This window comes from Medicago sativa, chromosome 8 (genome assembly GCF_051527215.1).
Source record: "Medicago sativa cultivar Bolivia chromosome 8, Bolivia_mono, whole genome shotgun sequence".
Lineage (NCBI taxonomy): Eukaryota > Viridiplantae > Streptophyta > Magnoliopsida > Fabales > Fabaceae > Medicago > Medicago sativa.
Genome location: NC_140756.1, coordinates 66,459,324 through 66,484,328, shown reverse-complemented (window position 1 = coordinate 66,484,328; position 25,005 = coordinate 66,459,324). Strand labels below are relative to the sequence as shown.

Below are 25,005 nucleotides of genomic sequence, written 5' to 3'. Positions count from 1 at the left end.
TTTTAATTATTTTTTCAGATTTTTTTAAATTAAAAAAAAATTCAAAATTTTGAAATTTTTTTTAAGGAAAAAAATAAGCCAGGGGTATTTCCGTCAATTCCCATGCCATTTTTGGTAAATTGCTGACGTGGCAGTGATTAACTGGGTCAGAGGACGAATTTTTAACTGATTAAACTTTGCAGGGGCAAAAAAAAAGGATTAGCGATTGCAGGGACGAAATTTTAAGCGACCCCTATTTGCAGGGACGAATCCCATATTTAGGGGTGTTCAAATCCAAACCGATCCAAAATAAAACCGCGAACCGGTCCAAAAAAACCAAAAACCGCAAAAAACCGAATATATTTGGATGTTGTTTTGGAAAAACCGCTATGATCGGATCGGATTTCGGATTGCCTTTTCAAAACCGAGCCGAACCAAACCGAACCGCAAAAGTAAACTTTTATACTTATTTATTATTTTATTAGTATTATATATTGCACTAATATATTGCTTATTGGTATTTAATCTTATATATTGCATTAGTTTAATCTATATTATTACTACTTCATCTATTTCAATTATAATCAATCATTTAATGTTAACTTTTTTTAATAAATTTGTGTCATGTTTTGTATCAAACTTATTATTTTATTGTGTATGAGTAATATTAATATTAAAAAAAAACTTACATGTTACACTTTGGATATCCAAAAACCGATCCAAATTAAACCGCATATATTTGGATCGGATCGGTTCGGATTTTTTTAACATAATCATCCAAACCGAACCGAACCGCACGTGATTTTTACTTTGGATCGGTTGATTTTTTACCTCAAAACCGATCCAAACCGGACCGCGAACACCCCTACCCATATTTAAGCCATAAAATATAAACAAAAGTAGCAGTAGTTGAAAAATTATTGTATATGGTTAAAAATTTAGTCACATGTATCAAACTTTTCACGCATCATTTTTATTTATATTTTACTCTAGAGAGAGTGTTATCATAACAGACAAACCAAATTTTACAAATTATCTGCAGCGTGGTTAACCTCAAGGTGAATATAAACAAGGAGACTCAACTCTCGAAACAAAGATATTGATAGTCAAAATATAACTGAACAAATGACAACACATGAAAGAAAAATATTGAACAACATTCATTATGATATTTTTTTACTAGTCACTAGCAATAATTTTTTTTAAGGAACTAGTAATAATTATTATGTGATTAAATAAAAAATAAAAATAAATTAATAAAAATAACTGATGCTGAGACTACTGTTAATGATGAACTAAAAGTTCTATAATATTTTTTATCGAGTAAAAGTTCTATAATATTTGATTCAAAAAGAAAAGGTAAAAATAAAATTCAATTTATTTGCATATTATTAAATTAATAAAAACATATTAACCCTTATTATAATTGTTTTATTAAATAATAATTACAAATTACTTATATTTGAAATATTGAGCTAAAAAAAAAAAAAGATGGGCTTATAATCTCAAGCGCAATCCTCGGCTCCATCATCATTCCTGAAGAAAAATAAAAAATTAAGTAAAACCCTAAAACAGCAAATTACAGAACACCCAGGCGGAGTTCGTCGCCGGCTGCCAGAAACTGTGAGAAAGGTTAGATTTTGCTACTTGCATTTGCTTTCTGAATAGTCCTTTTCATCTTCTTGTTTATTCGGTGATTGTTTGTTTTCGTTTTCATTTTACCATAGCTTAGCTCAAACTAGCTTCAGGGTAACATAACATTTTACTGTGAATTCTTCATAAGCCTCTCTGCCTACATTGTTTAATATCGAAATGCATGATTAAGGGCCTGTTTGGATTGATTTATTTGAGTTTATCTACTAGCATAAGCTCTTCAATATAGCTTATGAAAACAACTTATAGCTTATACAAATTTAATTTTGTTTTTTTTTTTGTTATAGAAATAGCTTATGCATAAGCACTTATGCTATAAGCTGCAAATTAAGTTGTTTTTCCAAACAGGACCTAATTCAGAGGGTTGTGCTGTGCCTTAATAGTTAATACAAAACCTTCATTAAAAAAAAAAAAAAAAGAAGAAAAGAAACTGGGATGATGAATCCTGTCATAGTGGACATTAACATGGCTAGGTACACTATCGTCCACTTCTTTTGTCTCATACTTTCTGTCATCACCTGAAATTAGTGTAACTGGGACATAGTTGCGAGGGAGAATACACACACGTGTAACACCCAACTTTGCTCTGCAATTCATACTCAAAGTAAAATCAGTATCAATAGAGAGAAAGGGAAAAATTTGTGTTATGGTTCGGTTCTCGTTTTTTATGTTCTAAGAGCTGCCAAAGGGCAATCTGTTCGAAGATGTTAGGTTCCAATTAATGAAAATCGCAACTGTAATTTGAAAGTACACTTTGTTGATCTGATGTTATTTCCATGATTAAGTATCTATTATTATGTTTATATATTACTGGTGTTGATATATGTATTTTGTGTTTTCATTCTCCCCTTAATGAACTATTGAAATTTTGAAACTAACTAATAAATTCAGAAAAATAATCATACATTCTTGTTATCTGTGTCTGCCATAGAATATATGTGGGAATCCTTTAACTTCCATACAACTGTTAATTCGGATCGTGTATGGAAATGTTAAGACTGTACTTTGCAAGTAATACCTTCTCCCCCCACCTTTAGGCTGAGGAATCTTTTTTCCATTAGACATTATTTTGGTTTATTTACATGTTGGACTTCATTTTTTTGGCCTAAAATGTTTTTACTTGTCTTCTTTAATACCATGATAGATTGAATGGAGCTGCCTCTAGTTAATGATGATACAATGGTTGATGGTGAAGCTGAGTATTTGAGTGAGGAAATGTCACCATCTGAATCAGAATCAGAAGAAGATGTGAAATTAGCTGAACCATCTAAAAAGGCAGTAAATAACAGAGATGCTCTATTAGATAAACTTGGAGACATAAGCTGGCCAGAGAATGTGGAATGGATACACAAACTCTCCATTGACATCGATCAAGAGCAGGAAGTAGATGTTAATGATGACTTGGCACGAGAGCTTGCATTTTACACTCAGGCATTGGAGGGTACTAGACAGGCCTTTGAGAAACTTCAGTCAATGGGTCTCCCTTTTCTAAGGCCTGCAGACTATTATGCTGAAATGGTGAAGACAGATAGCCACATGGAAAAAGTGAAAAGTCGGCTATTAGCAGAGAAGCAGAAGATGGTAGAGGCTGAAGAGAGAAGAAAGGCCAGGGAGGCCAAGAGATTATCTAAAGAGGTTCAGTCACAGAAATTAAAAGAAAGGGCCAAGCAGAAAAAGGACGACATTGAATCTGTTAAGAAATGGAGGAAGCAGAGGCAACAAAGTGGGTTTGCTGACGATGGCGCAGATAAGGCTTTGGACTTCGAGGACGGAAAGGTGTTCGAGCGGTCAAAGAAGAAAAGACCTGGAGTGTCTCCGGGTGACCGATCAGGAGGTAAGGCAAAGCAAGCCTTTGGAAAGGGAAAGAAGCCAAAGAAAAGAGATGTTAAGAATTCCAAATTTGGCTTTGGAGGCAAGAAGGGTTTGAAGAAGCAGAATACAGCTGATACTACTAATGATTTTGGTGGCTTCAGTAAAAAGGGTGCTGTTGGAGGAAGTAAGAAGAGAAAGAGGTAAAATAGAATCTTCATTTAAATTGTTTTTACGAGAAAGAGATGCCATGGAATATGCTAATGACACTATCCTCTGAATTTTTATCAGCTCTAATAGTTCAATTTTGTAGCTGGACTAATGCTGACTTTATAATTTAATTAACATTTTTAAAATTTTTACATGTCTACTCCAATTTTGATGCTTTGCTATATGATGTAGCTCCGTTGAGTACACAAGACAGTGTAATGTAGACATATCCGTAATTTGTTCAGTTGACCACCGTGTTTTCTTACTTTTGTTTGTCTGAATAGAGTAATATAGGTGTGTGTCCATGTTGTTTTGTTACAAGACAATGGAAGAATGGAACAAAATTTAAGTTTCCTCATCTTTGTGGTGCCAAAAATTCTGATTATCCTAGTCCTTATATACTATTTACTCGCAGCACTAGTAGTATATAAAAATGCTATGGAGGAAACGATCAGGATTGCGTTCACTGTAAGCATGTAAGAAAGGATTTGGCTCTTCTAAGAGTATATAATGTGTAATTTCAATCATGTTTGTCTTTTTTATAAAGAGGTCCTCTCTCTTATCCGCCTCACTGGTTGTAGCATTCAGTTGACATACTTATACCGTGAAAGAAACACATGCTCTGATGCTCTTGTTCTAAGAGAACATTGACATTCATTTTTATTTTTACAAGTTTCAGATGCCTGTATTGTTATGGTGTTGGTTCCTCTGTGAATTTAGTTCACGGGTAAAACTGATGATGAGTTATAATTACCGATTAAAAATGAAATGAACCATTTTTGTCATGTTTTGAAAAGTCTAGTGACGAAACTTAGAGTGCATGTTCATTTTTGTTATGTTTTGAAAAGTCTAGCGGCGAAACTTAAGAGTGCATAGAGGAGAAGCAATGTTGGGGAAATTTATGTATAACAAAGTATGGAATAATTTAAATTTCAACTAATCATTTTTCACTCGATCATAACTCTACATTTTGAAGGCTAAATTTATCTTTTGACAAAAAACTCAACAAATGATTTGCCTCATTCTTATTTCTTTGTTCAATAATAAAATAATTGAACAATGGGGATCTCTCACACACACACAAAATTAGTATCCTACAAGTTCCATAAAAATACTTGTATTATTACTTTCTAAGTTAACAAATCATCAACATTTGCTTGCATGAAGTTTGACTTTAGTATAAAATCTAGAGTATAATTATAAGGTCTTTTGATGTTCCTACTGGTTTGGAGAATAAATAATCTGGTGTGTAAACTCGACACATATTTAAGAAACACTTTCAAAGAATTTTGCATAACATGCAAACATGCAATTTTGACACATATTTTTGCTTTCTCATTCCTTTTAACTCTTCATCACTACTATTCCCTTCTCTTGTACCACCAACCTCCATCATGGCTTCTTTTCCCTCTGCCAACAACCACCATGCTCTCTTTGCACAAATCAAGTATGCTGCTACACTCTCAAATCTGAACCTAGCTTCATTAACCGTCCGTTCAGAATTTTGTGGTCATGAAAAATAACCTTCTCCAGAGCCACCACCATCGGAAGAAACGGAATTTCTGAGATATTGTTTTTGTGGACATGTCATTGTTATTTTGTTTTCTTGTTGTTTTTTTATCTGTTGTATTTTGTTCCTAAGTTTAGTTTAATGAAAAGCGCGAAATAAGTTTGAATGTCGGGAATAATGTTGAGTAAGGATCTAATATTGGCTGGCTGCAAACCACTCTTTTTTCTCCACTCAACAAACACTTCTTTCACAAGTGGTGAGTTTAACCAATTTAGAGAACCTGTATGGTCAATACATGCGTCCATATCTAAAAGTTATATTGGTTTGGTAATGCTCTATTCGTTTTTAGCTTCTCAGTTTATTGATGCCCAAATTTTGGTCGACTTATTTGTGTTGGTTTTTGAATGTGTCTTAGCACATTGTGTGTCTATATTGTACTTTCTTTGACTTATCTAATCTAATGCAAAATGTTGTTTCTTGTAAAAAAATATCTTCGTTTTTCTCTTTTGAAAAATTCCACCGGTTCGCACATATCAGTCCACAATCTTAGAAAAGAATGTATGCCTAAGATTATAATATGCACCATTAAACGAATAAGATCAGCATAAAAAGTTATATTTTTAAGCAAACATCAAGGAATCATTGGTGGGAGTGGAACAACAAGATTATATGGTTTATTTGATGTCATGATAGAGATATAAAAGTCATATTTTTGTGAAGGGCACTTGATAAAGAATCAAAAAAGGTAAATTATTTGATACTTTGAAGTTTGGTTGGGTACCGGTACCCTCTACACAAATTTGTTTAACATTTGAATTTATTTTAAAAATAAATTAAAAATGAAATATGGATACATATCCAACCAAACTACATGAATATCATTGTGTTTACCATTTAAAAGTTGAAAAAGAGTTATTTTCAATACAAATTTTGTCTTTTCTTTATATTTTTAATTTTTTAACAAGTGTTCCATGTTAACATGACTCATAATATTATGTGTTAATTCAATGAGTTTTTAGGGGGATCTTAATTCGTTGTTTGATGAGTACTGGCATATGATAACATTATCATATGTCTCTAGTTGAAATTTTATCTTTGGTTGAGATTGAGTTTTACACTGGCGGAATGAAAATGATTTTCACAGTTGCCTTTATGGTATTCTAGCATATAGACGAGCATCGACTCATCTATATGTTTTTCTTGAATGAAAACCTCACTCAATCTTCATGAGTGATGATAAAGTTAAGCAAGAAGTTGTACATTAAATTCTATCATTTTTTTTTTGAAAATATTTTTATTTTAATACTATTTATTCAAATTTAAATTAGAATAAGTTAAAATTTGAATTCTTAAGATTAATTTAAATTGATTTACTATTGGTGTCAATTTTGGTGGGCAAGTTCATACATATGCTCTGACTTAGAACAGGTTCCCATAAGTAGATGGTGGAATTGGTCCCCTCGGATTAGTCGGTACTTGGATTGGATACCGAATTTTCAAAAAAAAAAAACTTTGGGTTAGGTAAAATTTAATTTAATTCAAGTTTAAAATTAGGCAAAAACGTTGGGGACCAAAAATTTAAGTAGGGATTAATGTTGAAAACGCGCCTATTTATAGACTTAAACATAATAAAAATTAGGCTTAATTGCACTTTTGCCCCCTATATTTTGTCAATTGTGCGATTTTGCACCCCATTGTTTCAAACGAGCGATTTTGCACCCTATATTTTGCCAATTGTGCGATTTTGCACCCCATTGTTTCAAACGAGCGATTTTGCACCCCATAGTTTTCCCCTTTTCTGATTTTGCACCCCAAAAAATCATAAAAATATTCAATTTTTTTCCAAAAAATTTAAAAAATTAGAAAAAAATCAAAAAATATAGTAATTGTTTTTAAAATCAGAAAAAAAATCATATATCCAGATTTTAAAAAAAGGTCAGATTTTTTTAAAAAAATTTGGAAAAAAATTTAATCTTTAAAAATCTGGATACAAATTTTTAAAAAAAGACAGATTTTTTTAAAAAAATTCTGGAAAAAAAATTTAACTTTTAAAAATCTGGATACAAATTTTAAAAAAAGGTCAGATTTTTTTTAAAATTTAATTTTCAAAATACAAAAAAATCTGGATTTTTAAAAATTAAATTTAAAATTTGTAAATTTTCAAAAAGTAAATTTTGTATATTTGTAAATTTGGAAAAAAAATCTGACCTTTTAAAAATCTGGATACAAAAAAGTAAATTTTAAAAAAATATGACCTTTTTTTAAAATTTCTATCCAGATTTTTAAAAATTAAAATTTTTTCCAGAATTTTTTTAAAAAAATCTGACCTTTTTTAAAAATTTTGAAAATTTACTTTTTTTGTATTTTGAAAATTAAATTCCAGAATTTTTTAAAAAAATTATATTTTCTGATTTTTAATTTTTTTTCGATTTTTAAATTTTTTTTGGAAAAAAACTGAATATTTTTATGATTTTTTGGGGTGCAAAATCGCTCGTTTGAAACAATGGGGTGCAAAATCGCACAATTGGCAAAATATAGGGTGCAAAATCGCTCGTTTGAAACAATGGGGTGCAAAATCGCACAATTGGCAAAATATAGGGGGTAAAAGTGCAATTAAGCCTAAAAATTATAATAAATGTACACCAAGAGAATGATACAATTGTAAATTAAATTAAATAACCTAAATAAATGGTAAAATTAAAAGAATGACATTAAAACATTTTTTGGGGTACATCAAAACTTAGTATCCCTTTATATTTAGGTATAGATAAAATATAAAAAATAATATGAAGTCAAATACAAAAATATGTTCATATTTTTCACCAAATAAAGAATAATTTATTAGGCCGAAATTGTTAGGCCGGATATCATGACCAGGGTTCGAACCCCGGTACCTCCACTTGTGTGTGTGACCCCCGGTACCTCCACTTGTGTGTGTGAGTTTATAATGGCTTTGCCATTTCGTCTATCTACCAAAAAAGAATAATTTATTTTTCACATCGTCTTTAAAAAAAAAAACCTCATTTTGTTTTAAATAAATCACTTTTTGTTTAGTTTAAGATTAAAATAACTTGTACAAGAATAAAAAATCGTTATTAAGTAGAGAACCTCCTTCGCAAGCACCTTCAATTCAATTCTCTCATCTTTCAGAAAAAAAGTGTTCTCAACTCTTTCAAATCTCGTTTCCAAATTTCTTCAACTTTCCAACAATGGTGCTCGAGGTAACCTCTCCGATTTTATTTTCCTCTAATCTTCATCGATTCAATTCCTCCACTGCAATTCGATCAATTAGGGTTTTCTTTAATCGCATCATTAATCTTTGATTTTAATAGGCTACACTTATCATTATGGATAACTCTGAACATATGCGTAACGGTGATTACTCTCCTTCTCGATTTCAAGCTCAATCCGACACTGTTAGTCTTATTTGCGGTGCTAAAACTCAGGTTACTCTCCAATCCAATGCTTAATTCTTGATTCTAAGCAATTTTTTAGGGCTAAATTATATATTGCATTTCAGACTTGGTTTTTATGTTTAATTTTAGGTTTAGGGTTTATGTGTGTTGATATTGTTTTCTTTTTTTGATGAATTTCAGTCTAATCCTGAAAATACCGTTGGAGTTATGACCATGGCCGGGAAGGGAGTTCGAGTTTTGTCTACCCCTACCAGTGATTTGGGCAAAATCTTGGGTTGTATGCATGGTATGTTTTTTTTTCCTCTTAAATCTTTGGTACTCTCTGTGATAAGTGCTCTATGCTATGTTGGAGGAAATCTGGTTACAATGTAGGATGGTGGGAGATTGACATCTTTTAGCCTGTTTCGACAACCGCATAATTTGCAGCTTATAGCATAAGTACTTGTCACATATAAGTGATTATAATAAGCTATTTCCATATCGAAAGATAAAATAAAGTCAAACTGTTTTTGTATAAGCTATAAGCTGTTTATAAGCTATCCTAGAGAACTTAAAAAATAAGCTGAAAACAGCTTATGAATATGTCACAAGCTGTTTTCTGAAGTTTTCCCAAACAGTCTCACAAGTGCTTATGGCTGTAGATAAGCTCAAATAAGCCAATCCAAATGGACCCCAAGTGTTTTTTTTTTCTTTTCATTTGTACAAGTACAAGCTGTTTTCATAAGTTTTCCCAAACACTCTCACAAGTGCTTATGCTAGTAGATAAGCTCAAATAAGGCAATCCAAGCAGGCCCCAAGTGTTATTTATTCATTTGTACAATTAAGTACAAGGTTGTCTAAGTAAATTCTATGTGAATTGGATTTTTAGGTTGTGGAAGTTTGTCAGGTTCTGCTATCTAGGGTCTATTTGGATTGACTTATTTGAGCTTATCGGCTGGTATAAGCACTTGTGAGATAGGTTGAGATATCTTGTCGAAACAACTTATAACATGATCATAACTGTTTTCAGCTTATTTATTAAACTCTCCATGATAGCTTATGAAAACAATTTATACATAAGCACTTGTATGATAAGCGCTTATGCTATAAGTGCTTAATTGAGTTGTTTATCCAAATAGGACCATAGTTTCTTTCCTTTTGGCTTCTTATCATTTTAGATGCATCGGCAGCTATGTGTATGGCAAGTGCCACACTGTCATGGGGATGGATGGCTATTAGAAATATTACACTTTCATCTGGGGATGGTTATTACAAAGATTAAACTTTCATCGAACTCATTTTTGTATATATTGAGCAAGTGAAACAAGTTTACATCGTATTGGATTCATCTTTTGATGCAAGAGTTTATTCATTTTTCTTCCTCAGGTCTAGAAATAGGCGGTGAGATAAACCTAGCTGCTGCCATTCAGGTGGCACAGTTGGCTCTTAAGCATCGGCAGAATAAGAAGCAGCAGCAAAGGATTGTTGTCTTTTGTGGAAGGTATGAACAACTATTTATTCTTCATTGTTTGAAGTTTATTCTTTTTGTAATCGATTCCCCTCCCATAATCTAATTTGGTGCTTTATTATAGTCCTGTCAAGCATGAGAAGAAAATGTTGGAGATGATTGGAAGAAAGTTGAAAAAGAATAGTGTTGCACTTGACATTGTCAACTTTGGAGAAGAAGATGAGGGGAAGACAGAGAAGCTGGAAGCACTCCTTGCAGCTGTAAACAATAATGATAGTAGCCACATGGTTCATGTTCCACCTGGTCCAAATGCTCTGTCGGATGTACTTATAAGGTTTGTGGGTTCAATTTTGTTTTATATATTTTTCTTTTTCTAAATTTGTACACGGCATTCCCATTTGAATTGGGATTTCCTGTTCGGTAAAATTTTAGAAGTTTATTATTATTTATTTAACTCTTATCCCTGCTGTTTCTACTCAACTCTGCCTATTTCTCTTCTAACTCTTTTTGGAGAGAGTTTGAGAGTGTAGACTTTGAAGTTCTATGCATTTTAAAAAAATCTTTTAGTCAATTTTTAACTAAATCCCCAAATAGCCATGAATTCTTCCAGTACTCCTTTAAATGTCAAATCTTTCATTTGATCAACCCAGTTAGCACTACTGGCATGCTTCAAACTACTTTCTTAACCATCCACCTTATATATATATATAGCCTTTGGAGTTGTTTGCTACATTATGATTTTTACATCCGAGTCTTGGGTGTTTAGCCATGGTTGTTTTCATCTCTAGGTTGGAAGCCTTGCTCCGTTTGTTTTTCCCCCCTCTAGTATTATTCTTTTCTCACATTTGTATTTTGTTTGTTTCTTGAGGGTACTTTATCCTTCCTTCCTTCCTTCTATAAAAACTTCCCTCCTTTATAATCTGATAAATTCATCTGTTTATTTGCGCGAAACTTCTGGGATATTTATGTTACCTTGTGTTGTGGCAGTACACCTATTTTTACTGGTGATGGAGAAGGTGGAAGCGGTTTTGCTGCTGCTGCAGCAGCAGCCTCTGCAGGTGGTGTATCTGGATATGATTTTGGTGTGGATCCAAACTTGGACCCTGAATTAGCTCTTGCTCTGAGAGTTTCAATGGAAGAGGAGAGAGCCAGGCAGGAAGCAGCTGCGAAAAAGGCTGCAGAGGATGCTTCCAAACAGGAGAAAGGCGGTGAGCAGCAAGCTACTTCCCAGGATGCAACTATGACCGAGCGAACCAGTACAGAAGCTGAGCCTATGGTTTGTGTTATTAGTTATTTAAGCCATTTTTGTTACCTGTTTTGTCCTTTGCTTTGTTTTGATTGTCATTGACTCATTCTGACACTCACCACCATCATGACTCATGCACTAATATGGGAAGCCATTTGTTATCAGTCTGTATGGAGGTTTTACATCCCATAACTACCCTTGGAGATGTTGCATTTTTCCGTTGGCTCACCAGCATATATTCTAAGTACTTTTCCATGTGGTTTAAATTATACAGATAAATTAGTTATTGTAAATGCTATGGGTACAGAGGAACTTGTAAAGCTTATTTCTAGCATTTTATTGCTTTTCTGTGCGCAACTCAACATCTTTGCCAATGAATAACGTCTTTTTCATGGGCTGATATAACACACACACATTTTGCAGTTTTTTTGTTTGGTTCTACCTGATTTCCGTTTGAATCAGTTAACTTTGTTTTAATTTTTAATTTTATTATTATAATGTTTCTCTACACCGTATCATGTTGCAGTACTAGTTTTTTGTTAACTGATTGACACTTTTTCTGTGTGAACTGGCTTTCACGTGGAACAGGACGATGAGAATGCTCTTCTACAACAGGCCCTTGCAATGTCAATGGATGATCCTGCAGTTAACCATGATGGAAGAGATGCAGATATGTCTGAAGCAGCTACAGATGACCCTGAGTTGGCTCGAGGTGGGTTTTTGTTTTATGTTTTTTAGCCATTATTCATCTAGACATGAGTGAGTATTTTTAAGTCATTTTAGTCTTGTCCTATGTTAGAAGTTAGTTCTTATTATGTTGCATGATGATTGATCTGGTTCTGGAATTAAGATAACAATTGTATTAATTTTGGTTCAAACAAGAGGGATATAGTTTTTTCTTAGTTTATTTTTTTGTTTGGTGATCTAGATGGGTATCACTTCATTGAACATGGGATGCTTTGTATGGATTTATTTTTTTGCTCAGCCAACTCATAGTTTTTTGAGGGTTTGGCTTTGTTGAATCTTGAATAGTTGCCTTCTCTTCTGGGATAAGTTGTGCTGATGAAAAAAGCAGTTTGTATTTCTACTATAGTTTTTTCACTAATTTCTTGTCTTTTGTTGCTTGGAGCTCTACAATTGTCAGTATCAGACACCACCACGGACGAAGTGACTAGATTGTTGGCGGATCAGTCCTTTGTATCTCATGTCCTTGCAACAGTATGTCTGATAAACCTACTAAATTATTTTATTTAAATGTATTAGTGGCAGTGTTGTTAAATACTTAAATGGCGGCAATTGCAGTGGTGATTTTTTTAAAACTGCCATAGGCAATTTTTGAAGGGATACCCACCATGGCTGCTCCATAGGCAGCAGCATGTTTATATGGTGGATAATGTTCCTCCTTCCGCCATTGACCACACTGATTAGTGGAATGATATGCAATATGTTTTGTACCGAGTAATAATTCTTTGTTTCTGCAGCTTCCTGGGGTTGACCCAAATGACCCATCTGTCAAAGATTTGCTGGCTTCCATGCAAAATCAGTCCAACGTAAGTCTTCTTTTATTAGCAAATACCACTGGGTTTAAAGGAACTTCATAGAAAATGTTAATGTTGGCATGATTGAATTTGGCTTCACCTGGATTGATTTTGAGCTCCATTTCATCTCTCGTCGCGTCTTCTAGTTTGTATCTTGTTTTCCTTATTCAGTATAAGTTGGACTTTGCAGTGCATTATCTGTATTGTCGTCTACCTATGGAATGATTTTTTAGAACCATAGTTGTTGGTGGAATTTATATATGGAAATGATGTCAAAATAATCAAGTACCTTGCTAAATAATTTGAGTGAGAAAATAAATATATGCTTAAGCGGAAATATTTGTTTATTATCAATATTTTTTTTGCTTTTTAAATGGTGAAGGTAAAGAGAGAGCCTCTATATGGTGCTTTAAGTGAGTAACGATATCGAACAGTTTTCAGTAAATGACATATTCAAATGTGGTTGTTATTCAAATTTTTTTGACAGAGCATTATACTTTTATATAAATTCTATTCGATCACATTTATGCCCAACATTTTTTCAAATCGAACTATTGGTATTTAGATTTTGATACATGTTGTGCATTATTACTGATTTTATGATTGTATTGTCCATCAGGCTCATAAGAAGAATGAAGAGGAGGGACCAAATGAGGAGTAGTATTCTTGAGTCATTTTGCTTTCTTATTTCTGTTCCTTTGACAGACACATTGGTATTGGTAACATGTTGGTTGGTGGTTCTAATGTGGACATTACTTTACTCGAACTGCAGTTATGAGTCTCCCTAGCTTACTGGAACAGATGTATGTCTTAGGTTAAGAAGCCTGTTATCATTGAAGGCATTAAGCGAGAACATACGTATACATTGTTTTATGGTGAAGAATATTACATTGATATGTTTGTCGATCCATTACAGAAGTATAAGAATCCATTTATTATTGTTTTTTATTTAAGGTTTTTAGTTTACAAGCAGAGGGGCTCAATGCTGATACGTGACCTTTTCTGTGGTCGTCTCTCTTGCTAAAGGATAGCATGTTTAAAAATCTAATGCACTAGCTATATTTCTGTCAATATTGTCCTAGTTTCATACTTAAGAGCATAGGAGGAGTAAATATTATATTTAGGCTCTGTTTAGGGGTGGCCTTTGGGTAATAGTAAGGATGAAAGAGAAATTGAAGGAATAATAATCTCCCAATTTAAATGTTCCATATTCTTAATATGATTCTTTCCTTACATTGGGAAACTAAAAAAATGGATTGGATTGGAGAAGCTCTTTGCAGGGTTTAGGTATATTCTTCAAATTTTGTCTATGTTTGGTAATACTAAAAATTAAATCAATTATAAACATTCTCACATTTTCCCTCCTTTCAAAAACACTCTCAAAAGTATAAGATTTAATTCTCTTTTCCCTTGCTTGAGAGTTTTCCCATCCATTCTCCTCGAGATTCTAGTGACGTGGATTCTGTCTCAATCTTCCTCTTCTCTCGTGTCCGTCTCTGTTTTCACCTCTTTCTCGTGAGACTTTCTTCTATTTTATTTGCATATTGTGCAGATACCTTTTGTTTTCACGCACACTACACTTTTCAATTTAGGGATTTATCCATTTATTATATGAAACACATCTCACACGCTCACCTGTCTCTAGTCCTGTTCACACACACATAACTTTTTTTATTCTTTTCTATTTTTTCTTTTATTGTGTGTGTCCTAGTATACTTGATAATTTTCTTAAGTCTGCATAAACTTAAACAAAAATTACTGAAATGGAAGGAGTATCATTATTTCCACCAACTAGGAATCTAATTCTAAACTATCTGCCGTCGAGGAATATGCATTACTGCTGAGAATCCAAATCAACTCATTTCTTCTCACTCAAAAGAACAAGAATTTACTGCTGAAAATTTCAAAATTTAATGTTTCTTGTCACATAAACCTATATATGACGCGGACAAATTACTCCCTCCGTCCCGGAATATCTGACCCAAAATAACTGAGTCATTTACTAAAAACAAGTGTCCCAAAATAACCGAGTCATTTCAATTTTCAATACAACTTACATCATTCTCAATACAATATAACTCTAATTAATACTACTTTCATCATTCTCAATTCAATATATTCCACTTTCCCCTTTATTTATACATTTTTCTTAATCTGTGTGAAAAACCAAACTGGCTCAAATATTCCGCGACGGAGGGAGTATATCATTTTTTTCAAAGGACAATTATATCATGTAATTAACATGTAATAACAAAATATCATAATTTCCTTCAAAAAAAAAAAAAAAACAAAATATCATAATTAAATGTACCTCCAAAGTCGACTATCGATCAATTGATAATTTTTTGTTTGATTATTTTTTCATCGAATCGATCTTTAAAAACTATTTTTTTTTTTCAAATTTACATAATGTTTCAGCCTCCCCTCTCACCCTAAAATTCTTCTAAAAAAGAAATAATGAAACAAACAAATCACAATGTGTCTATTTTTCCCCAGTTGAGGAAAATAAACGTTATAAATAACTCAATTAAGAGAAATCTTGAAAAAACTAGAAAGGTCCCTCTTAAAAGGAGTGTTCCAAATTAAAAACTACAAAATATTTAAACTAATATTGCAGAGCCCTAGAGGACCCTTCCAAAAACTAGCGTATGCCGCTAATTGTGACGCTCACACGGTATTCTTTAGTAAAAGGCGAAAAAATAGTTCGCTATGTGATCATCACACGGCTCCGTGCTTATTTGAGGTGGAAGTCCTTTCATTTTATATGCAAGCAGCTTGTTTGGGTTTATGCACTAGCCGATGTGGGACTTTAGCCAGACCCCCCCTTTCCTTTTTCTACTCTACGGTGTAGAACTTGTCACAATCTTCCCCTATTCAGTCAACTGATCAAGACACCTGTATGGAATGTTTAACATCGTTTTAGATTTCTTCAATATCTTTCAAACAAAAATTCCCCTTCCTTCTCAAACATCAGGAGCCTCCTTCATCCTTGGCATCATATCTTTCATTTCCATGAGTATTGTCTAATCATTTTTTTTCCTATCTCCAACAATACCACACATGTACAGTACCAAAAGTACTTATTTCTTGCAGGCTGAAGCATCTGTTAGCTCTTCTTTGGCATGTCTGTCTAGTCAGCAATCAGCTGATCAATGTTCAGCACTTGCATTAGCATTTGCTCAGGTAATGTTTCCAATGAATGAAAGGAGAAAGAAGAAACAAGAGTATATTGTAGAAGTATGTTGTATCATTGCTCCTGCCACACACACACATATTTAGGATAAATTTTTCATCTTATGTCGATTGTATCGTAGATTATTACTGGATTTTGGCAGTGCCAATTACTCAATTTACAGCCCTCCGACAGAAGACAATATACCAGAAGCTACAGACTTGGTAACATTTTCATAAGAGTTTAATGAGAATGCATTGTCGGTGTAAATTAGTTTTACATTGACATTCAATGAAAGATTTCTATTTATCCATGTCATACCATCAATTTCAAAATGCAATTGGAAAAATGGAGAATTTTCATTAGATGTTAATATAGAACTGATTTCCAGCGATAGTGCATATCCTTCTTTAAATCATTTTCACTATTTTTTGTTAAGAATATGGTGGTTCAAGTTTGTGTGACATATTAATGAGTTGTATCCAGGTATAGCGGTGCTGTATAATGTAGGAATCAGACTACCAGTGAGAATATATCATTTCCTTGAGGTAATATAAAATAAAACATTTCTAATATCGGTGCTGTTAACTAATGAAAATAATCTTGTAGTGAAGGATTCATCTTGTAACTAACATTGAAGCACAATATGTGGATGATGTTAACAAATTTTAGAAAATATTATGTGACAATTTGCTTAGGATTCTATTTTTTTTAGGCAAAATTGCATATTTTGTCCCTTAATTAATTTTTGAGTTTTACTTTGGTCCCTTAATTAATAAAAGTTATGTTTTGGTCCCTTAATTTTATCTTCATTTGCCAAAATGGTCCTTTCTATTAGTTTTCTAATGTCTAATATTCATGATATGATTTTCGTAATTTGATTGCAGGTCCATAGTATGCAAAATGTGAAACACCAACACCTAATTTTTTTTTCTTCTATTTTTTCTTCATCTTCTTCCTTCGTCTTCCTCATAATCTTCATCAACTTCATTAATATTCATCAAACAAATCCAAAACAAACAAAAAAAAAATAAACATTAAAAAAAAAAAAATCAAAATGAACTCCTTTCATGGCCTCTCTCTCATCTCCTCTCATCTCCCATGACCTTTCTCCTCTTCATTTTCTAATTTTTTCATATCTGGCAAATTACTCGTCAAACAACCTTGTTTTTCTTTAATCAGCTCATATTAAATGAACTCCTTCCATAAAAAAAAAAAAAACCAAAGAAATCAATATGGAAATTACAAAAGTCAATTGAAAGCAATTACAAGTCGAAAGGCAAAACCCACCAAAAAATGAAACTTGAGCGCCAAAACTATACAAGGTAAACTTCTAGGCAAAACTAAATAAGGTAATAGGCTAAAACACGAAAACAAAACCCGAGCACAAAAAACCAGACATCCAACACAGCCTTGTTTAAGATATATTGATTGTTTCAAATTTCAATTGACAAATCAACATAAGTGATTTTGAATAGGAAAGATTTTAAAGTGTTGAAGGGATTAACTAAGACAAAAAAAATTGAAGAATAAACAAAAAAGGAGTGGGTTTGTGTGTGTCAAATGAGACATGGAGAGTGAGGATGGATTCTCGTGGAAATAGAGGAAAGAAATATTTGAAAGTGAGAAAGAAAAAAACACGACGGGATTGTTGATGACGAGTTGTTGAGCTCGGAATGAGTCTGTCGTTTGTCAAGATGAATTTGTGAATGGATGAATAAAAATGGGGTTAAGGATTTGGGTTGAAGTGAATTAATTGAGAAGAGATGAATAAAAGAAATGATAAACATGCTAAAAAAGTATTTTAAAATGTTGGAATAATTCTGATATGAATCAATTCTGTGTTGTTTTTCTAAGTTTCTGGTGAAAGTATTATCATGATGATGAAGATGAAGAACAAAGAGGAAAAAGAAGATGAAGAAGTATAAAATAAAATGGAAAATGCTATTTTTCAAGAAAAATAGCTTCAAGAATTTTTCAAGAAATAGTTGGCAAATTTTAATTGGATGATTTATTTGTCCACTTCTTATTTTTCAGCCACACCTCCTTGAATTGTGGCAAATAATGCATTGTGATTGGCTATTCTTTATTCTTGAAGAATTCTTGATGTTATTTTTCTAGAGATATAGCATTGCTCAAATAAAATTAGGTGTTGATGGTCAATTGTTAGATTTCACCTTCAAAATTCAACAGTTCTCTGTTTAAAAAAAAATAAAAAATCAAACGGTTTAAATTAAAAAAGTTATCTCTTATTATTTAAAGTTAACTCGTAATTTTGTCCTAGATTTACCCTAATTTCCCTGCTTAATTTTACTATATTAACATTATCTCTTCTATTATCTCTTACTAGACTATGACCCGTGCGCCGCACGGGTCTAATGTGCTATTTAACATTTGAGTAAATAATTATTTATAAATCAACCTATATTAAATTAACTTTCTATCATATAAGATGTATTCCAATATTTAAAGGGTTGAGACGTTAAATAATTTAAAAAAGAGATCCATGGTTCAATTTGTAAGTAGTTGAGTAGTGTTTTTTACACTGAAAAAGTGTATTTAGACCATCCGCAATAAGAGGATCTTGCTCGGTAAGTACCTATTACGGCAGAAGCAAAACCTGCTGCTCAAACAACTAAACCGGTTGAGAACTTGCTCCAAATAATCTCCCAGTCGATAGATATCTTTCTCGTTTTGATATATAGTTGTCATATTCAGCAAGCAACTTCAATTAATCAAACTATTTGAGAGAAAACACCATTTGATATAAACTATTTGAGAGTCAAATGATTTATGCTATAAAAATAAAATCCTTTCAATTAAAAAAATAGAATAAGGCAACATATGCATTAGAACAGTAAGAATTAGAAAGTAATAATGCATTATATATATCGAGAATTACACAAACAGATACATTACACTATAAAGCAATATTCTTGAGGTTATCATTAAAGAACATGTTCAACTTCACAACCAAAACCAAAGCTAAGCCAACTGCTGGAAAAATTTGGACAAATTGCAAATAATCCAACCTTGTAACACCACCAAACAGCCCCAATATTGATCTAAAACTCTGCTACCCCCAATAAACAGATGTAGAAAACTCAGCAAAAGAGCAGAGCAGTCCTTGCAAACAACAAAATCTCATCAGCCAAATAGAAATAAAACAAATCCACTACCACACAAAAGAATTATTTGGGTCCCATTAACACTTGTAAAAGATTGAGTGTTACTCGTGGTTGAAATATGAAATAGTTGTAGGGCCAATTTGTTTCGGAAGTAGAGATAAATTTGAAATAGTTGTTTCGGAAAATAGAAGAGATAAATATGAAATAGTTGTTTCGGAAAATAGAAGAGATAAATATGAAATAGTTGTTTCAGAAAATAGAAGAAATAAATATGAAATATGATCAATGGCTAAAATTGAATGGCGCCTAAATGTGCAAGATCCAATGGCTCAGAAAAGTGGAGGGAAAAATGGGGGGGGGGGGGGGGAATATTAGGGTTAGGGTAAGCTTCAGGGGTTAAGCTTTAGTAAATAAGATAAGATAAAAGATAAATAAATATGAAATAGTTGTAGGGCCAATTTGTTTCGGAAGTAGAGATAAATATGAAATAGTTGTTTCGGAAAATAGAAGAGATAAATATGAAATAGTTGTTTCGGAAAATAGAAGAGATAAATACGAAATAGTTGTTTCGGAAAATAGAAGAGATAAATATAATATGATCAATGGCTAAAATTGAATGGTGCCTAAATGCGCAAGATCCAATGGCTTAGAAAAGTGGAGGAAAAAATGGGGGGAAAAAAATTAGGTTTAGGATTAGCTTTACGGGTTAAGCTTTAGTAAATAAGATTACTTAAAGTTAACCCGTAAACAATATTTTGTCCTAGATTTACCCTAATTTCTCTGCTTAATTTTACTATATTAACCTTATCTCTTCTATTATATCTTATTACTTAAAGTTAACCCGTAAGCAATATTTTGCCATAGATTTACCCTAATTTCTCTGCTTAATTTTACTATATTAACCCTATCTCTTATTAATAAAGCTTAACTCGTCTCGCTATTACTTAAAGCTTAACCCATCTCGCTATTATGTTAGTCAAATTATGTTCCTAATTTCAATGATAATCACATTTATTGTTCATTCCAATTAAAAGATCAAAATCTGTGTCGGGTCGATGTCATGTTACAGTATCAAGGTCGATGTCATGGACATAATATGATATGGTACAGTACCAATGTCTATGATAATTAATATTATGAATTTAATTAGAACAATTAAGACATTCAACTAAACTATTTTGTTATATGTTACTGTCAAATATTACCTTCGATATCGCACGGGTCGATGGTCTAGTAAGGTTTATAATGGACCACCTAGATTTTTGATCCACCTTAGATATTTAGGGTTAAAACTAACATTAATGATCGATTTGACAAACAAAAATGAAATTAAGGGATCAAAATGGAACTTTGCTTAATTAGGAGACAAAAATGAAACTAAAATATTAATTTAGAGACCAAATGTACAATTTAGCTTTCTTATTTTGGCAAATGGGGGTGTAGATGGATCCGCAACATCTTAAGCAGAATAAAGTAACAGCAAATAGTTTAAAATGACCTATTTGAAACTTTTGAAACTTAAAGGACTGACTTGAGAATTCTGTCAAACTAAAAAGATCAAATTGAAACTTTCGAAACCTAAAGGACTAACTTGGGAATTATGTCAAACTAAAAGTACCAAAAGTGATATTTTTTTTGTTATATTGTTGATTTCATTGAAATAGATAATCGTGGTTAGTTTGCTATGTTATAATTTGAAAGCAAAAAACATTTATATTTTTACTTTTAATCAAAATTAAAATTTCATAAAAAAACATCACATAATTTTCAAACGTTAGTGCAATAAAAGGAGTGAAAAAACGGACACGTGAGTGCCCGTCTTTTCGGTAGTAAGAATAACTTTTTAAGGGCATAAAATAGTAAGTTAATGTTGTTGGAATTTTGAAATTTGTGTATTCAATACATTAGAATAATTTTATTTTTTTGATTTTATAATGAATAATTTCTTAATTGTGAATCCTTAAAGAGTGTTCTTTGGACACTTATTAGCAAGACCCATCTTATATTCAAATAACTCTTGGTCCTTTAAGTTTTACAAAAATACCGGGTTAACCCTTTAAATTCTTAAGTTTTAAATTGATCCTTTTAAGTTTCAATTAATTTATTGTAGTTGTTAATTCAATGCACCTATTTGAATTGATTTTGACACTCTCTCTCTCTCTCTAACCTTTACTTCCTCTGACTTCTCTCTAAACACATCTCTCCACCGTCTTTTCCCCTTTCATCCAAATCTTAACCAGCACCATGTAGAATCCGTTCACGGTGGTGCGATGAGATTCTTTCTTTCTCCGCACCACCCTTTTCCGGTCGTGTGGTGTTGCTGCAAGCTCTTCCTCCGGTTCCTTTTGAGCGGCGTCGTTTGATTTGTTTTGGTTCTCAATCTTCAGATCGGCGCCCGTTCTGCTTTTGATCGGTCCTCACCTCGTTCACAAGTTTGTTCCGGTTGTGTTTTGTTCTTGTTTGTACCATCGATTGGATCATGTTTGTTGATGGTGCCGCTACTGTGGTGAGGTGGTGGTAGCCGTCACGTCCTGTTTTGTTTTGGTTGGATCACTGGTAGTTTGTACCATTGATCTGGTTTCTGCTTTTGGTTTATTGTTGTTTATCTGTATTGTTTTTTCTTCGTATTGTTTGCTTGTGTTTCAGATCAGAGACATGGTGGTAATAATTATGGCCTTTTTGTGGTGGTGATTTTGTTGGTTCTGTTTCACAAACCCGAAAGGGTATGGTTCTTTAAACCCGTAAGGGCTGTTTGGTTACTAACGTGTGTTGGACTCATCCCATGATCTGGGTTCAGACACGTCTGATACTGGTTTTGTTGGTGGTCTGTGCTTGATTCTCTGATATTCCAGGTCTGTTGAGATCTGCAGGTCTCAAGGCGTCAAGACTGCCTCCACTCTGGTTCTCATGCTCGAAAGAGCTTTTATGCTTGCTGCTGTGTTCAGGGAGCTGCTGGCACTTGGATTTTGTTACCGTGTTGGCGGTCAATCCATTCGCCAAATCTAAAACCCGGATGTTCGTTGTAAATGTTCACTTGTTATATTTTTTGTAACTTGGTTTCGTGCCCGTACGCGGGTTCGCTGAGTTGCGCCCTTAACGAGTTAATATTTGCTAGAATAGTTTAGGGCTGGACCACTTGGTTTGTTTTATCACGATGTACTTCCCTTTTGGGTTATACCTGGGTCAGGTTTTATGTCCCCCAGTCTCTGTATCTCTTTGTTTTTATTATATTATATTATATTTTGTTTTGCCTAAAAAAAAAAAAAAAATGCACCTATTTGAAGTTTTTAAGTTTTAAATAAGTCCTTGAAAAGGTAACAATGTATTAAATTAACGATTTAATTGATCTATTTAAAACTTAAAAAATTTAGGCTTAATACATGCTTTGGTCCCTTAACTTATTTTCGGATTTCATTTTGGTCCCTTAACTTTAAACTGTGTCAATTTGGTCCCATAACTTTACCTATTTTTACACTACTGGTCCCTTCTGTTAGTTTTTTACCAAAAACGTTAAGTTTTGCTAGGTATGCTCTCCACGTCAGCAATACAAAAGGGGAAAGATTGGTGAAAATTAGGGTTTTTTTTTTCTTCTCCTTGTTCCACCATTCCTTCTCCTTCGTGACCTTCCTTCTCCTTCTTCCACCATTCTTTTTCTTCTTCATTCTCCTCAGAAATTCGAACCACACAACACCTTCAGGTGAAATGTCGAACCAGACATTAAAAACTCAATGGGTTCATGAAGAATCATATGCATCTGGATCTGTTGGGTCTAATTTGAGAAGAAGGGCAGTACCAAATTGTAGGTGTGGAGAAACAGTTGTAATTCGAACTGTAACTGATGCTTTGAATCGTAATTTTGGGAAGAAATTATGGGGTTGTAGAAATTACAGGAATTCGACTGACAAAGGATGCAGCTACTTTAAGTTAGTTGATGAAGATGATGGTATGGATGAAAGGGATTTGTTGATTGAAAAACAGAAATTGAAGATTGAAAAACAGAAGAAAAAGAAAAACAAGTTGAAGATTGAGTTATCAAGAACAAGATAATGGTTGATCATGGCGTTATTTTTTGGATTTTTATGCTTTGGGATTGTGTTGGTCTTAGGAACAATTTTAGTTTGCAAAACCACATACATTTTGAGTGGATTTTATTTGAAATAGGAACAATGATGTATTTTGAATTCTAGGAACAATGATGTATTTTGAATTATAGGAACAACTTTGTAATTTGAGTGGATGAATGAATTAGTTGGTATTGTTATGAATGTAATGTCTAGGTGACTATGACAGAATGGATGTAATGTGTTTGATGAATGAATGTAATGTGTTTGATGAATGAATGTAATGTATTTGATGAATGAAGAATGAATGCAATAGTTTGAATGAATTGTGCTTTGTTGATGTTCATTTTAAGTATATAATGTTGAGTTGCATAATGGTATATCAGGAACAATTAAGTTGAGTTGTATAATGGTATAACAGAATTGCAAAATGTTATAACAGGAACAATTAATATGTGCTATAACAGAGTTGCATAATGTTGAGTTGTATAAGATGCAAAAGTGCTCAATAGCACATCATTCCATTAAATTCATAAGTGCAATTACATCATATAATTCATCAGCTATGAGCAATGTCACAACACTAAGTGCTTATCAGTTAAAAAGTGCAGAACATTGCACACCAAAACAAAGTGAAATGTGCTTAATATCAGTCAATAGCACATATTACATTCAAACAGACTACTTAATAAGCTTCTAACCAAAAAGACTACTGATGTAAGATTTTTCCTACACGTCATATAACTATGTACACGTGAGCATATATAGGATCGTTTCCACAGGGAGTTACGTTTAATCATAAGCATTTACACAATCGTTCACATTAAGGGTTTGGATATAGTTTGTTTGTTTGTAACACTATATCCATATTTGACACTAAAGTAAAAACGAGAGGGGATCGAACTATTTCGCTTGCGGTATAAGATAACGAGCAAGCATAACAGCAGCAATCTCTCGATCGATTAACAGACTCTAGCTTTATAACCAATATTATTACAATCATTTCTACAATATCCTTCGTGTCCAAAGCGACATCGTTATTTCTAGGTTATCGTTTAAACATTCGTGTCCAAATTCCTTAAACGATAACAAAGTCGATCGGATGACTTAATCGACCGTGTCCAGCCTGATTAAATATCCGAAAGCATTAAAATCTTGATTAAAAGTAATTATCAAAAGTTTACAAACTTGTCAAGAATGATATAACATAAGATAGATTGTTATTCTAGGTCTAGATTCAAGGGTTTGTGTCCAAATCATCTTGAATCTCTTTGAAAGCATTAAAAGCAAGAATAACAACAATATTGAATCATATAGCTAGAACCATATATATTAAAAGATCAAAAGATTACATAATAGCTTGATTGTTACCTCAATACTACAAAGAAAGTTAGTTACATATAGACATGTAAACTAATGCAAGGAAGGAAGGAAAGATGAAGATTCCATGCCAAGATCCTTGATGTCTCAATGAATCTAGGGTTGAATCTACTCCTTAATCACTTGCTTTGTGTTTCTCTCTATGAAATAGCTCTAACCTCTCTCTAGAAATGTGTAAAATGTTTCAATGGAATAGTGAATAGTCCTAGAGAGAGGGAAAACTTGTATTTAAATGGGCTGAAAACGTGTAATCTCGCTTAAGCGAGATACATCTCGCTCAAGCGAGAATCATAAATATCCAACCATGGCCAATGAGATCCTGCCACGTAGCCCTGCTCCTTGATGAAGTTGCATCTCGCTCAAGCGAGTTAGACCTCGCGTAAGCGAGGTTGCTTGAAACTTAAACCGCCTTGGAATCCTGCTTAAGCGACTTGGAAGCGAGATGGGAGCGAGATT

The 25,005-nt window shown here is 32.9% G+C and overlaps 2 protein-coding genes and 1 non-coding gene across 5 annotated transcripts; 2 read left to right on the top strand and 1 right to left on the bottom strand.

Annotated features, from left to right (window-relative positions):
* Positions 1 to 1,455: 1,455 nt before the first annotated feature.
* On the top strand, positions 1,456 to 4,009 carry LOC146900680 (putative rRNA-processing protein EBP2 homolog). 3 transcript variants are annotated; one of them, XM_085734904.1, is made up of 3 exons: positions 1,456 to 1,611; positions 2,777 to 3,644; positions 3,844 to 4,009. In XM_085734904.1, exons 2-3 carry the CDS (start codon positions 2,782 to 2,784, stop codon positions 3,929 to 3,931), a joined length of 951 nt encoding a protein of 316 aa, XP_085591030.1. In that variant the 5' UTR covers positions 1,456 to 1,611; positions 2,777 to 2,781; the 3' UTR covers positions 3,932 to 4,009. The 3 variants fall into 3 exon arrangements, with proteins under 3 accessions (XP_085591030.1, XP_085591031.1, XP_085591032.1); XM_085734905.1 differs by having other exon boundaries at positions 1,461 to 1,602; XM_085734906.1 differs by lacking the exon at positions 1,456 to 1,611 and having other exon boundaries at positions 2,770 to 4,009.
* Positions 4,010 to 8,288: 4,279 nt separating this feature from the next.
* LOC146900679 (26S proteasome non-ATPase regulatory subunit 4 homolog) lies at positions 8,289 to 13,756 on the top strand. The gene is made up of 10 exons (XM_085738355.1): positions 8,289 to 8,382; positions 8,494 to 8,607; positions 8,758 to 8,863; positions 9,943 to 10,057; positions 10,149 to 10,358; positions 11,012 to 11,300; positions 11,859 to 11,982; positions 12,400 to 12,488; positions 12,752 to 12,820; positions 13,428 to 13,756. Exons 1-10 carry the CDS (start codon positions 8,371 to 8,373, stop codon positions 13,467 to 13,469), a joined length of 1,170 nt encoding a protein of 389 aa, XP_085594481.1. The 5' UTR covers positions 8,289 to 8,370; the 3' UTR covers positions 13,470 to 13,756.
* A 1,667-nt stretch (positions 13,757 to 15,423) lies between these two features.
* LOC146900678 (U5 spliceosomal RNA) lies at positions 15,424 to 15,536 on the bottom strand. Its single transcript, XR_015024454.1, has one exon. It is a non-coding gene; the product is annotated as a U5 spliceosomal RNA (small nuclear RNA).
* Between the last annotated feature and the right edge of the window lie 9,469 nt (positions 15,537 to 25,005).

Coding starts and splice junctions, on each gene's coding strand:
- LOC146900679 (XM_085738355.1), top strand. Junction 10,058..10,148: donor ATTGTTGTCTTTTGTGGAAG/GTATGAACAACT, acceptor GCTTTATTATAG/TCCTGTCAAGCATGAGAAGA. Junction 12,489..12,751: donor TATCTCATGTCCTTGCAACA/GTATGTCTGATA, acceptor TTGTTTCTGCAG/CTTCCTGGGGTTGACCCAAA.
- LOC146900680 (XM_085734904.1), top strand. CDS start 2,782: ATGGAGCTGCCTCTAGTTAATGATGATACAATGGTTGATGGTGAAGCT. Junction 3,645..3,843: donor GGAAGTAAGAAGAGAAAGAG/GTAAAATAGAAT, acceptor TATATGATGTAG/CTCCGTTGAGTACACAAGAC.